The sequence below is a fragment of the Saccopteryx leptura genome, chromosome 6 (assembly GCF_036850995.1).
Source record: "Saccopteryx leptura isolate mSacLep1 chromosome 6, mSacLep1_pri_phased_curated, whole genome shotgun sequence".
NCBI classification, from domain to species: Eukaryota; Metazoa; Chordata; class Mammalia; order Chiroptera; family Emballonuridae; genus Saccopteryx; species Saccopteryx leptura.
In genome coordinates this window covers 44282330-44294881 of record NC_089508.1, presented here as the reverse complement: position 1 = coordinate 44294881, position 12552 = coordinate 44282330, and the positions used below count along the sequence as shown (strand labels likewise).

Below are 12552 nucleotides of genomic sequence, written 5' to 3'. Positions count from 1 at the left end.
CCACACTTTGCAAAAACAATGACCACTGGATCAGACACAATGGTGACTGTGTAACCTCCACAGATTGAAAAGCAAAATAAAAACTCACTCTTTTTGAAATTCTTCTTGTTTGCTCTTAAGTTGGCTTAACCGTTCCTTCTTGTCTATAAACCTGTAGAAAAAATATTCAATATTTTATTTCAATATTCACTTTTTTTCAGTTCAATGAGATTCTGGGAACCACTCATCTCTGCAGACTCATCTGGAAATGTCACTGTCTTGAAAGTTAAGTACTATACACAACATCTCCGTGGGATGCACATGGCTGCTTACCACTTGATTATTTTAAAACTAAATTCAAAATCTCAGCTTTAAAATTCTTTCACAGTTTATAAAATGTATCTAAAGGTTTCTACCCCTAGGTTAAATTATTTTCCAAACAGGCACATTAGAGTAGTAACACGAATTTGAATTCAAAGAAATTGAGGCTCCCGTTATAAAAATAATTTTAATCATTAAGCTTAATTTAATCCTGCTCTCATCTGTCAATTTTTTTCCTTATAATTTTTAAAGCACAATTTTTTTTTCTCACTGATTTAACTGCTAGTCATTGGAGGTTAACTAGCTACTTAGTAAAAGTTATCAAAAGCACAGGATATCAGGCCCTGGCCAGTTGGCTCAGTGGTAGAGCGTCGGCCTGGCGTGCAGGAGTTCCAGGTTTGATTCCCGGCCAGGGCACACAGGAGAGGCGCCCATCTGTTTCTCCACCCCTCCCCCTCTCCTTCCTCTCTGTCTCTCTCTTCCCCTCCCGCAGCCAAGGCTCCATTGGAGCAAAGTTGGCCCGGGCACTGAGGATGCCTCCATGGCCTCTGCCTCAGGCGCTAGAATGGCTCTGGTTACAACAGAGCAACGCCCCAGATGGGCAGAGCATCACCCCCTGGTGGGCGTGCCTGGGTGGATCCCGGTCAGGCGCATGCGGGAGTCTGTCTGACTGCCTCCCTGTTTACAACTTCAGAAAAAACAAAAACAAACAAACAAAAGCACAGGATATCATACTGCAGTTTATCTTCCCTGTCAGTCTTCTATTCTTAGCCTTATTATTTTCTCCCTGTTACCTTATTTGGGGTTTAGTTTGCCTTTTGGGTTTGTTTTTTTTGATAGCTTATGGTGAAAACTCAAATCAAGAATTGTATGTCCCCCTTCCTTTTTAACATAACCATATAAAGTTATGTTTTAAATCGAAAATTTTGATGCAGTATATTTTTATTACCATTTAGTATGAAATGTCTAATTTTCCATCAGATTCCTTCTTTGACTCACAAGTTATTTACAAGTATATTATTTAATTTCCAGACCTATGGGCTTTACTACGTAACTTACTGTTATTATATTCTTTCATTATGATGTGATCATAGAATATACTATGAGATTTCATGCTGTGATTTGAGACTGACTGCCTTGTGGCCTTAAATTCGGTTTGCCTTGGTGCAAGTCCCACGTGCACTTGAAAGAACATGTCTTCTACAGCTGCTGGGTACAGTGTTCTATAAATGTCAAGTAGCTGACGGTGGCTACCAGTGTCAGTCAGATCTTCTAGATCTGTGCTGCTCAATATGGTAAACACCAGTCACACATGGCTTCTGAATATCTACAATGTGGCTTGTTGCTTAATAAAGATTTGGTTTAAAAAACTGTATGACTAACATTGTACAACTGATTTTCAAGTGAGCTAACAGTGGCTCACTATTTTCAAAAATCTCTTCCTTACAATAATCGAGAAGTCTCTCTAAAATACTATTTCTATAACCCCATGTTTGAAACATACTCAAAGATATCTACTTCTAAATGGAAGGGGTAAAATGGTCTAATTATGACCATTTAATAATCACTGAAAATGTACAATACATAATATATTACACAAAAAGCAAATCAGCAATATAATATGTGACAGAATTATAAACTTATATGACTAAGTTAAAATTAAAAATTCAGTTCCTCAGTTGCTCAAACCACATTTCAATGCCCCAAATGGCTGGGGACTACCATACTGAACAGCACAAATAACAGCACATCACGGCAGAAAGCTCTACTGGGTGGCACTGCAATGTCCAGTAAGGTGGTTACCATATGAAATATAGTATTAGGAAACTCAGAAGCCAATATGGAATGTAAACAAACCCTGGGTTCATCAATTAACTTATCAGGCTTCTACTATGTGCCTGCAACTTCCACACTATTATAAAATCTAACGATATATTCTGCAGCTGTGTACTCTTAGAGATATTACTTATTTGTTATAATCTTCCATTTCCTTGTATCAAAAATGAGAAACTCACGTGGTATTTATTTCTATCTCACTAAGGCAGTGTGGTGATTCATGTTCCCATAACCTGAAGGAGATGACAAATTGACAACTCATCAAATCATGCACACAAAGTACTGATAGGGAAGATAAAATCTTGCTTTTAGAAGTTATAGAAGTTCTCCTTTCAGATCTGTCATAACAATGCCACTCCACTTTGCACTAAAGCAAATCGGGATGACAACTCTGTCCAGCTCTATACAGAACTGGTTGATTATCTGGGGCTTTGTTAAAAAATAAATAAAACAAATATACAGATGACAGCAGGAATAATAAACAGAAGATAATCCCTACTGTACCAAACATTTCATGAGTCATATGATCCTTCATGAAGGAAATTAAAAATAAGTGGTGTTAACAAAGCTAAACAGCAGACGATACCAAGGAATGTGGCTCGGTCAGCATTTCATCTGCTCGTCAGCGCACTCATTCATTCTCTGAATTCTCCATGCCACCGCTCACGGAAACAGATAAATTCATTCCACAAGTCTGTGCTTTCTCAATATGGATTCCCAAAAGTGGAAAGATTAATAGTCATATTCAAACCAGATTTAATAACACATACTTTATATTTTAAAAAAAGGATGGGGGAAAGGAATCATATTTTATGTACTTCAAGTTGGGGTTATCACATAAAATATCTTGTTTTTCCATGTCAGAATATATAAATCTCTCTCATTCTTTAACAGGGACATAGAATTTCATCAAATAGACATCATATAATTTATTTATCTAAACTCCCATCGAACTGCCATTGCTGCCAATTTTTCACTATTATCAGTACTATGAATGAATCTCCTGGTGCACAAATCTTTACAAGCTTTTACGATTCTCTGAGAAAGTCCTATAAATAAAATAAAATGCTGGATCCAATATTTACATGCAAAATTCTGGCAGTTATCTTTAAATTTCCTCTGAATCATTTCATATAGTTTACAACCTCACCAGTAAGAGAATGTTTTTCCATTCTCTCCCCAAACACAGCACATCTCTTTTTAGTCTCTGCTAACCTGACTGGCTTCCCACCCTTCCCCCAAAGATAATTCAGAATTCATTCACTTGCCTTTATTTCACTAGAAATGTTGAATGCCCTTTCCTATCTAATTAGCTTGCTTTTCTTTTGTTATTCCTGTTCATGTCCTTTTTCTAGTTTTTAAAGGGTTATTAGGGAAGTTAGCCATTTTTCTTTCATACATCTTGAAACTCCCCCCCTCAATATGTTCACTACTCATGTTTCTGTTCTACAGAATTTTCCAACTTTTATGCAGACACATTTATTAATTTTTTGTTTAATGATTCTAGTTTTTGTGTCATTTTCTAAAAGGAATCTGCCAGTGAACCTGGACCACATACCATGGCTTTTACTATGCTATTTCTTCTATTTTCTCTCCTAATTTAAAAAGGCCTTCTATACTATTTACCAAATTTCTCCCCTTATATGATTTTTTCCCCTAAAAAAGGTACTCCTTTAAATTGACTATTGTTTCCTAAATACTTCCATACTTTTGCAACTAATTCTTTCCCCGTTAAATAATATTCCCTTAAACTGACTTTCAGACAGTCGCCTTTCGACAGAGGCTGATGGAGTGAGGAGAGTGATGGTCACCCAGCACCCGGTGGTGTAAGAGACAGCACGTAACCTAGTTCAGGCTTCAGAGGGAGCTTTCTGGGAGCTGTGCCTATCTGGGCTAAGGCGTGGGCATAAGTTAGAGCTGGCCCTGATAAGGGAAGAAAGTCATTACCGGCAGAGGAAACTGTTATGTTTCACAAGGTAAAAAATTAGTTTCTTCTGCACCAAAGCATTTCAACATACCAAATGGGAAAACAAGGATAGGCATGTGCTGCTAATGAGTGTGAGCATTGGCCACGGACAATCACGGGTGACTGAGACCTGTACACAGGTCAGACCATTCATAAAAATGTCCCTTCTTACTGGGAAAACAGCACCAGGGCAAGTGCTCTATTAGGGATCCACGTTAACTTTGTGCTAAGTGATAATTAAAACCCTTCTAACACCTACAACTTATTGAGCACTTAGATGGCCCAAGCACAGCATGTTCCATAAAACAACTGATCCTTCTACCTGCCTGCCCAGTCCTTTTCCTCATTCCAGGGGCACGTTTACTTTGTGCCTAGGGTTATGGCAATGGAAGGATCTGAGCAGCACCATGAATGTATTATCAGAAGAAAACAGAAACCTTTGAGGGCCTTTAAAAAGTCCCCTTTATGTATTTTTGTTCTTCACAATTTTCTACAATATTCATATGTACTTCTACATTCAGAAAAAAAGATATGAAATCAATTAAAATTTCTCACATTCCCCCTTTGAGGATGACATCTACTATAAATATATATTCATAATCCCCTTAAAATATCTAAAGTTCTTAGGTCCCCTGAGACAGATCACACTCTTTGGGATCCTTAAATCTAAAGGAGAGAAATGAGCACACAGTTTTAGGTCAGGTCCATGGCGGGAGCTTCGCCCCTCTGATTTGGGCCCTGGTTGTGGTGAAAGAATGAATGACTACTTCCAGTTACTGTAAAGAGATAAGGCAGTGAGGCTTCTCAGGTAAATGAGAGCACAGATGTTCCCGGGAGGAGAGCATAGCAATCTCCTTTTTTAAGTAGAGGTGGTTAAAGAACTCGTATTTCTTGAATTAGGATACTAACACAGGATGAATTACTAGCCATCAAAGTTTTCTCCCTTAAATTCTGTAGGCATGCAAGGGTATGATGTTCATGGACAAATGCAACAGGGAAAAACATGGTCCTTATCAGAATGGTTATCTATGTTAGAATATTTAGGACATGAGAAAGTAGACTAAAAACACTCTGGGAGGAATGAAGGTTAAATCACTAACAGATAACTGAAACAAAGTACTGTTTAGTTTCCTCACTTGTAAAATGACTTTGTTACAGGGATTAAGTAAGATAAGTGTGAAAGCATCAGGTACAGGCACTTAGCATTACATTACTTCCTCATTGCAGGGAGTAATTTAACACTTAATCTTACTAATGTATTAAATTTAACTATATACAGGGTGGGGCAAAAGCCGGTGTACAGTTCGTATGACAGATAATACAATATTAGTTAATAATACAAGAATAAACTCTGTTTCATGAACTCACAGCCGTACACAATGCAGTTCCGATCTGTAAGTGAATTTAAGAATTAGCATAGTCTGGGAGTAACTAAGGCACAACTCCAGTTTCCTCACTTTTATAATAGGTTGGTAATACATGAATTTATGATAGAAAATAAATGGTAGATAATAAATTTGAAAACCTTTTATAAATTCTAAAAGGTATAATGATGAGAGGAGCCAGTAATAATGACTGAAAACACCACAATTGTAGGTGCACATAAAATGAGTAAACTGCATGGCCTGGGAGCTGAGACCCACCCTGAACGACACAATCAAACCGCAGTGATGCTGGTAAACCTTATCTAAAGGCAGGGAGTCCAGCTACCTACAGAGCTTCTGTTCTGCTGAGTAGGTTATACAAACATGGGGCCAGAACTGGATTCTCAAGACAACAGATTTTTATAGGCAGGCTAGTTACAACCAGAAGAATACTAGTGGGGAAACAGAAACAAGCCAAAAGATTTTTTGGATGTTGGTTATGTCTTCCCCTTGAAATCTTCAGTAACGTTTAAATCTCTTGTCATTTATTATCTCACTTCAATTTGTTTAGTGCCCGTATTTCTGTCTCCTGGTAAAAGTATAATCATACATCCTTAAAACTCATCAGCAAATGTACTTATAAAAGCAATAACCATATGCTCAGAAAAATGTGTCTGCCTTTTTAATCCACACTTTAAAAAACTGGTTCCTAAACCAGCAGGCAGATTTTCCCGGTCCTCCAGTCTCTGGGTATCCTCAGATGGTATTCCCCACCCCACTCCCACCCCTATCATAAACCAGTAACTAATTTCTTTCCAGTTTTGACTGGAAAAGTGACTTTGTTAGTTCCCTGTAGAGGAACGGTGCGATTTTTTTGGTGTCAAATAAATGTATAATCCAGAAAATTATATTCCTGTTAAAAGACCTGTTAATTTTAAAATGTTCACCAGTACAAGATCCAAACATTGTGTTGAGAGAACTGCTTACTATAATTCCTCTTCATCTCTTAAAGAAGCACACAGTTAAAAGGCAGGTGAAAAAGTGGCTGTAAAGCCAGGAGGCACGGCCGGGGCCACCATCAGAGCCACCCGGCCCATGCAGGTTCGTTCGCATTGGATTCGGACAGTCGGTAAAGAAACAACGGAGCCACAAACTGGTGGGCCATAGTCTTTAATTCTAGCTTGCACCCGGCGGGCAAGTAAAAATACACACTGGGCTCCAAAACCCAGTCACATTCAGTGCTCACAAAGCCCCTGACTTATCCGAGTTTCCTAGAATCAAAGGTTTCTAGCTCACCAGACTTATTCACCTCTGTTCCCCATCTCCTTCCTTATCCCAAATACAAACTCTACACAAACTGGCATCTCACTCAGCACTCCACCATCTTGGCTGCTTCTCCTGGCCTCCTCCACGTGGCCTTTCTCTGCTCTCCTCTGCTCTCTTCTAATGATAATCTCAGGAACCAAGAGCCCAAACTCTCGTTCTGCCCCTATTTTATATTGTAGCTTCACAACCTCTAATCCAATATACAAAATAGGGAAGTCTCCAATACAAAGTCACTTCTCCAAGGCATGATTGGATTGTACCACCCCACATCAAAAAGGGTGGGAAAGGCTTAATCCCAAAACCAAGCCCCAGGCTACAAGGATTCTCAACACACATTAATATCACCTGGGCGACGGCCTCCATCTTTAACAAAGTGAACATAATACATTTTATCTGCCCAACAGTGGCGAAGGAGGTGGGTATTGTTTTAGGATTGGGCCCAAGGTGGGAGGTAAGGAAAGGCTGGTGAGGATACTGAGGTATAAGGAAGTCTTCCCACTGAACAACTGAAAAGTAGTTAGTTTAGGTATTTTTCAACCAATCAATCTGCCAATTCGTATTTTCCACAAAATTATATTAAAACACATGCTCCTTTGTTAGGAGTCAAAGGAACTAATTATTGAGGTAGATTGAGTCCTTAATATCTAATTTCTCTTGAATTGTTAAACCATTAAAACCTGTTTATTCAGCCTGACCTGGGCTGGCACAATGGATAAAGCGTCATCAGTTCGAAACCCTGGGCTTGCCCAGTCAAGGCACATATGGGAGTTGATGCTTCCTGCTCCTCCCCCTCTCCGCCCCTACCCCCGCTTTCTCTCTCTAAAATGAATATAGTCTTAAAAAATATTTTTTAAAAACCTGTTTATTCAGCTAGTCCATTAATGAAACTTAAACATATATATATATTTACATTTCATTAACTTTGATATGTACTATCTCATTCAATACCAGGTAGGTACAGCTAATTTGACATTTACTGAAAAAAATCAGAGATTAAACAAAAGTTTTTAAACTGTGCTGTAAATCTCCACATTTTATTTCCAAGTGATTTCCCACAGTTAGCGAGGAGTTTTTCATAGAGTCTAAAGCAAAACACATAATTACAAAACTTTCATAAATACCAAAGACAGAGGATCTCACAACCAATCTTTGCCCCTCACAATTTAAGGCTTCTTAGAAGTCAATGTAAATCCTTCAGAGCAGAGACCTACCTGCCTTTCTCCTCTGTAAACTGCGAGAATATTTTATGCAGATAACTGCACCCAGTGAGAGCTCATTAAAAATGATCTGGCTTTTAGGACAATGGTTCTGGGTCTCAAGAGAGTCTTTCACCCTAGTAGCTCCTCCGCACTGGGCTGGGAGCGACGAAAACAAACCCCTCTTCTTAAGGAACACACAGTTGGGAAGAGGGAACAAGGAAACGTGAAATGAAGCAGCTGAGCAGGCCACTTGGGCAGTCTTGCTGCCCCTGAAGCCTACATTTTCTTTTTTATTTCTCAACTTTGAATGGTTCTAGTATTTGCTCTTTATTTTTCTTAGAAAAAGAAATCCACTACATCGCTCTTCTGAAAATTCACTTTAATGCTCACGATTTAGCAAGGAATTTATATTTCTAAAAGTCTATTGCCTTTGCTGGTCCTTCGGTAATACGCCTACTATGTACTACCCACTGCTGCTGCACGAAGCACTGGTGATCTGACGGAACAAAACCATAGTTCATGCCTTCATGGAACTAAATTCTGGATACGAGATCCTCCTCAAATAAATGTTACACATCACTGCTCAGTATCTGAAGGGATTGAGGATCGGGACAGAAAATAATAGGGGAAGAGATGGAAATGTGAACCTACTTAGTGAAGGTCAGGGAAGGCCTGCTAAAGAAGTAACATTTAAGTTAAAATAGAAAGACAAGATGTCAATTAGGAGGGAAAGTGTTCCAGGCAGAGGGAACAGCAGGGAAAAGCCCAGTTGTGCAAAAGTTTCAAGTGCTTCAGGACTGAGAGAAGGTCCTAATGATGGAGCAGTGAATATGAGAAAGCAGGCATGGCATGAGTTTATTTCTGAGTGCTTGATATATGCTAGACATCATGCTAAGTACTTTAATGCAGCCTCTTATGAAATCACCATCAGAAACCTATGAAGTTAGCGATCCCACCATTTTCAAAATGAAACAAGCATAGGCAAGGTTAACAAACATTAACTTGTTCAAAATCACATGGCAAATGGTGGAAATTGGATTCAATTCAATGAGTATGAATCCAAGGCCTACATTTTAAACTCAACCTTACAGCCAAAGTTAGAATGTAAACAGTTGCCAAATCACACGGGACTTCATATGCCATATAAATTCAAGGAGCTTGAATTTCTTTTTTAATTAAATTAATTGTTTGAATTTCTTTTTAAATGCAGTGGAAAGCCAATGAAATGTTTCAGTAAAACAGTGACATTATCTGATTTACAATTCTACAGTGGCTACTGTGTGGAGGTCAGAGGGAGGGAGAGGAGGAGCTATATGAGGTTAAAAAAAAAAGGAAACCAGTAAGTGGCCAGGATAGAAATGATGGCAGTCTGGACTAGAAGTAAACAGATTCAGGATCTATTTTGGAGCAAATTAAATTAGACTTATTAGACTTGCCAATGACTTGGATACATGGAATAAGAAAGAAGAAAAAGTCTAGAATTATAATAACTCCCAGGCTTCTGGTTAAGTAACAAAGGGATACAATGGATAAAAATGAAAGTATTCAGGATCAGACTAAGTTTGGGAAGGAGGGGTAAAAGCATTCAATCATTCAACAAATCTTATAAGCATCTACTATGTGAGCACGCAGCAGAGTACAAAACTGGTGGAGCCTTGCCCTCATAGATCTTACATCACTGGAGCAGAGGACAGCTAGACATGTTAACATGTAAGCCATAGATGGTGACAACACAGCAGGTAATCTGGGAAAGGAGGTTACTATTTTACTTGAATGGTCAAAAAGAGTTTCTCTAATAAATGAGCAGAGGGCCAAAGGAAACAAAGGAGGCAGCCAGGAAGATTTCCGGGAGAAGAGCTCCTGGCAGTCTGAATAAGACTGCAACGCCATGAGGCAGGAGTGTTCTTGGCATGTTTGAGAACTAGCAAGCAGGCCAGGGTGGTATAGCAGAGTATAAGGGGAAAATAACAGCTCAGAGGAGAATGGGCAATGCAGAACTCTCGTTAAGGACCTTGTTTTTTGGTTTGTTTTTTTTTTACTTTTGGGCAAAATCTTTCAGGAACCCCCTGAAATGTTTCAAAGAGGAATGGAGTAGTGTTGCAATATGGAAATAACACCATAAGGGAGCCAAGGTTGAAGCAGAGGCTCACAAGGAAGTATGTCTTTGTGGATCAGTCCAGGAGGTGATGAAAGGGTCAGACTTAAGTTCTGAAGAGTGGAAAAAATTTATTGATGGGATTAGAGAGGGTGGCATTAAGAGAGGAGTCAAGGAAGACTGAAGTTTTTTGGCTTGTAGCAAAGAAGAATGAACTGGTTGGCATGAGCATGGGAGGAACAGATTTATGATGGAAAGTAGTAAGTTCAATTTGCCAAGACAAAGATAGTTATTACAAATTTAAATATAGATGTTCAGCAGGCAGCTGTTTTCTGGATTCCAAAGAGGTCTGGGTTGGAGATTAGTCTAGAAGTTTTCACCTTACAGAGATGGCATTTAAGTCATGAGAATGCATGTAGGAAAACATCTATCAATAGATAGAGGGTCTAGAACTGAACCCTTGAAAAACCCAGACATTTTCATCTCATACCTAGTATTTTCACATTTGAAAAAATTGGTTTAGGCTGTCCTGTGGTGGCACAGTGGATAGAGCGTTGATCTGGAACGCTGGGTTTGCGGGTTGGAAACCCTGGGCTCGCTGGGTCACGGCACATACATATAGTAACAGGCAAGCAATGAGCAACTAAGGTGAATCAACTATGAGTTGATAGTTTTCACTCCCCCCATTCTCTTCTCTCTGAAAAATCAATAAATAAAATCTTTTTTAAAATGGTTTAATTTTTAAAGATATCACTATCAGATCAGTTTCTAAAGTCAACAAGTGGATGAATAAGACACAGCAATGCTCTAAAGAGATTATATCCTACAAATCTCAAAAAAGAAAAATAGAAACCAACTCCATTCAGAATCAGAGGAATACTAGAAACTCAAGAGATTTCCAAATATAGAGGTTGTAAAAACCAGTGGTTAAGTGGATGGTACACAGGTTTAGGATGCCTGGATCTTAATTTGTCCCTACGCTCATCCATGTGACCTAGGAAAAGGCACTTACTTAACAGTTCCCTCAGAAATAACTTGGGGATAATAACTTACTGGGTTATTGTAAGTGAATTAATACCTGAACTTTTGCGATCAAAAAGTTAGCTATCTTACTATTATTGACACGACGTTATGGAATCTATAGTTGGGAAACCCTTCAACCAAACACACTAATTCTTCAATTATCTTAATCAAGGATTTGTAGCTCTCTGCTTTGATTTCAAAACAAGGCCAAAACATGTTCCTAAATTAAATTCTCTTAACCAAGGGCTTACAGCTCCTAGTCTGGATTTTAACACAAAACCAAAACACATCCCCAAACTCCTTAGCATCCAAAAACAATCAGGGAGCAATTAGCTAGTCCCAGTTCACACAGAGTAAGCATGCCTGATAACAAGGTCCAGCTGTGACGCTCGAATCCCTCTTAACCAGTTACTTAATTCTCTTCTGGTTTCTCCTCTAGAATGAATGTGCTTTGGAAAACAGAGAAAGCTTAAACCAAGCTTTGAACGAGAGTGCAGCAAAGGGCCGAGAATCCAATTCTAAGGCAGCAACAGGGGGAAGACTTCTCTGGAGTCACCATCTATCCATTTTCCCTAATACCCAGGAGCAAGGTGGGGTCAGACTCCCCACAACGGTGGGTTATGGGGAAACGGCGACCTTCTCACCCTCGACCCTGTTTCCTAGGAGCAGAGCAGCAACCCTCCCTATCTGCCTTTCCTTTCGCGGGATTCCTGGGTCAAGACCTGGGTCTCAGCCTCCAGCCTCCAGCCCCCAGCCCCCAGCGCGGAGCTGAGGAGACACCCGGGGAAGAAACAATAGGGCCGTGGCGGCCGCCGTACCTCTCCCGGTCGCGGCCGTCGAAGTAGACGAAGTCGCCGTTCTGAACGCACTTGGCGCACGTCAGCCGGCGGCGGGTGGTGTTGCACAGCGGGCAGCGCTCGACCGCCACGTACAGCCCCTCCGCGTCGTCCACCGAGTCCTCCAGATCTCGGGCGAGCGGCCGGGGCCCGCAGCCAGGAGCCTCCGGCGCCCGGGCTCCCTTCCCACTGGGAGACGCCATGATAGCCTGTGAGCAGGGCCAGTCACGTGGGATTTTGTTTTCAACCAGATGCATCCTGGGCGAGGGGGCGGGGCCTGGGGAGGAGCCTGGGGCGGGGCGGGGTGGGGGCGAGGGGGCGCGGGGGATGCGGGCTGGGGTCCCGGAGGCCACCGACGTTGCTGCTTTTCCTGTCCGCTGAGGGGCGGCGGGAGCCGAAGCAGCAGTACTTTAGAGCGGCGAGTCGGCAAACAGAATGTCATCGTCGCTGGATCATGCCAAGGCTACAGGTGAACGCCTCTAATTTGTGCAAGAAATAGTAATACGATGTCCCAAGGATTCTGGGAAAACTGGGAACAAAATAAGGGACTTCTCCATTTCGCTATGGATGCTGTTAAATTTGGCTGAAAATACAGCAAACAAGATTG

At 40.5% G+C, this 12552-nt stretch overlaps 1 protein-coding gene across 1 annotated transcript in view; it reads right to left on the bottom strand.

Annotated features, from left to right (window-relative positions):
* Positions 1–12162, bottom strand: part of ATG14 (autophagy related 14) — a 35985-nt gene extending 23823 nt beyond the window's left edge. Inside the window, exons 1-2 of the mRNA XM_066342132.1 lie at positions 11928–12162; positions 89–151 (exon numbers count right to left, since the gene is read on the bottom strand). Coding sequence (XP_066198229.1) covers positions 89–151; positions 11928–12148 — 284 coding nt within the window. The 5' untranslated portion in view covers positions 12149–12162. The remainder of the gene's footprint in view (positions 1–88; positions 152–11927) is intronic.
* Positions 12163–12552: the final 390 nt, after the last annotated feature.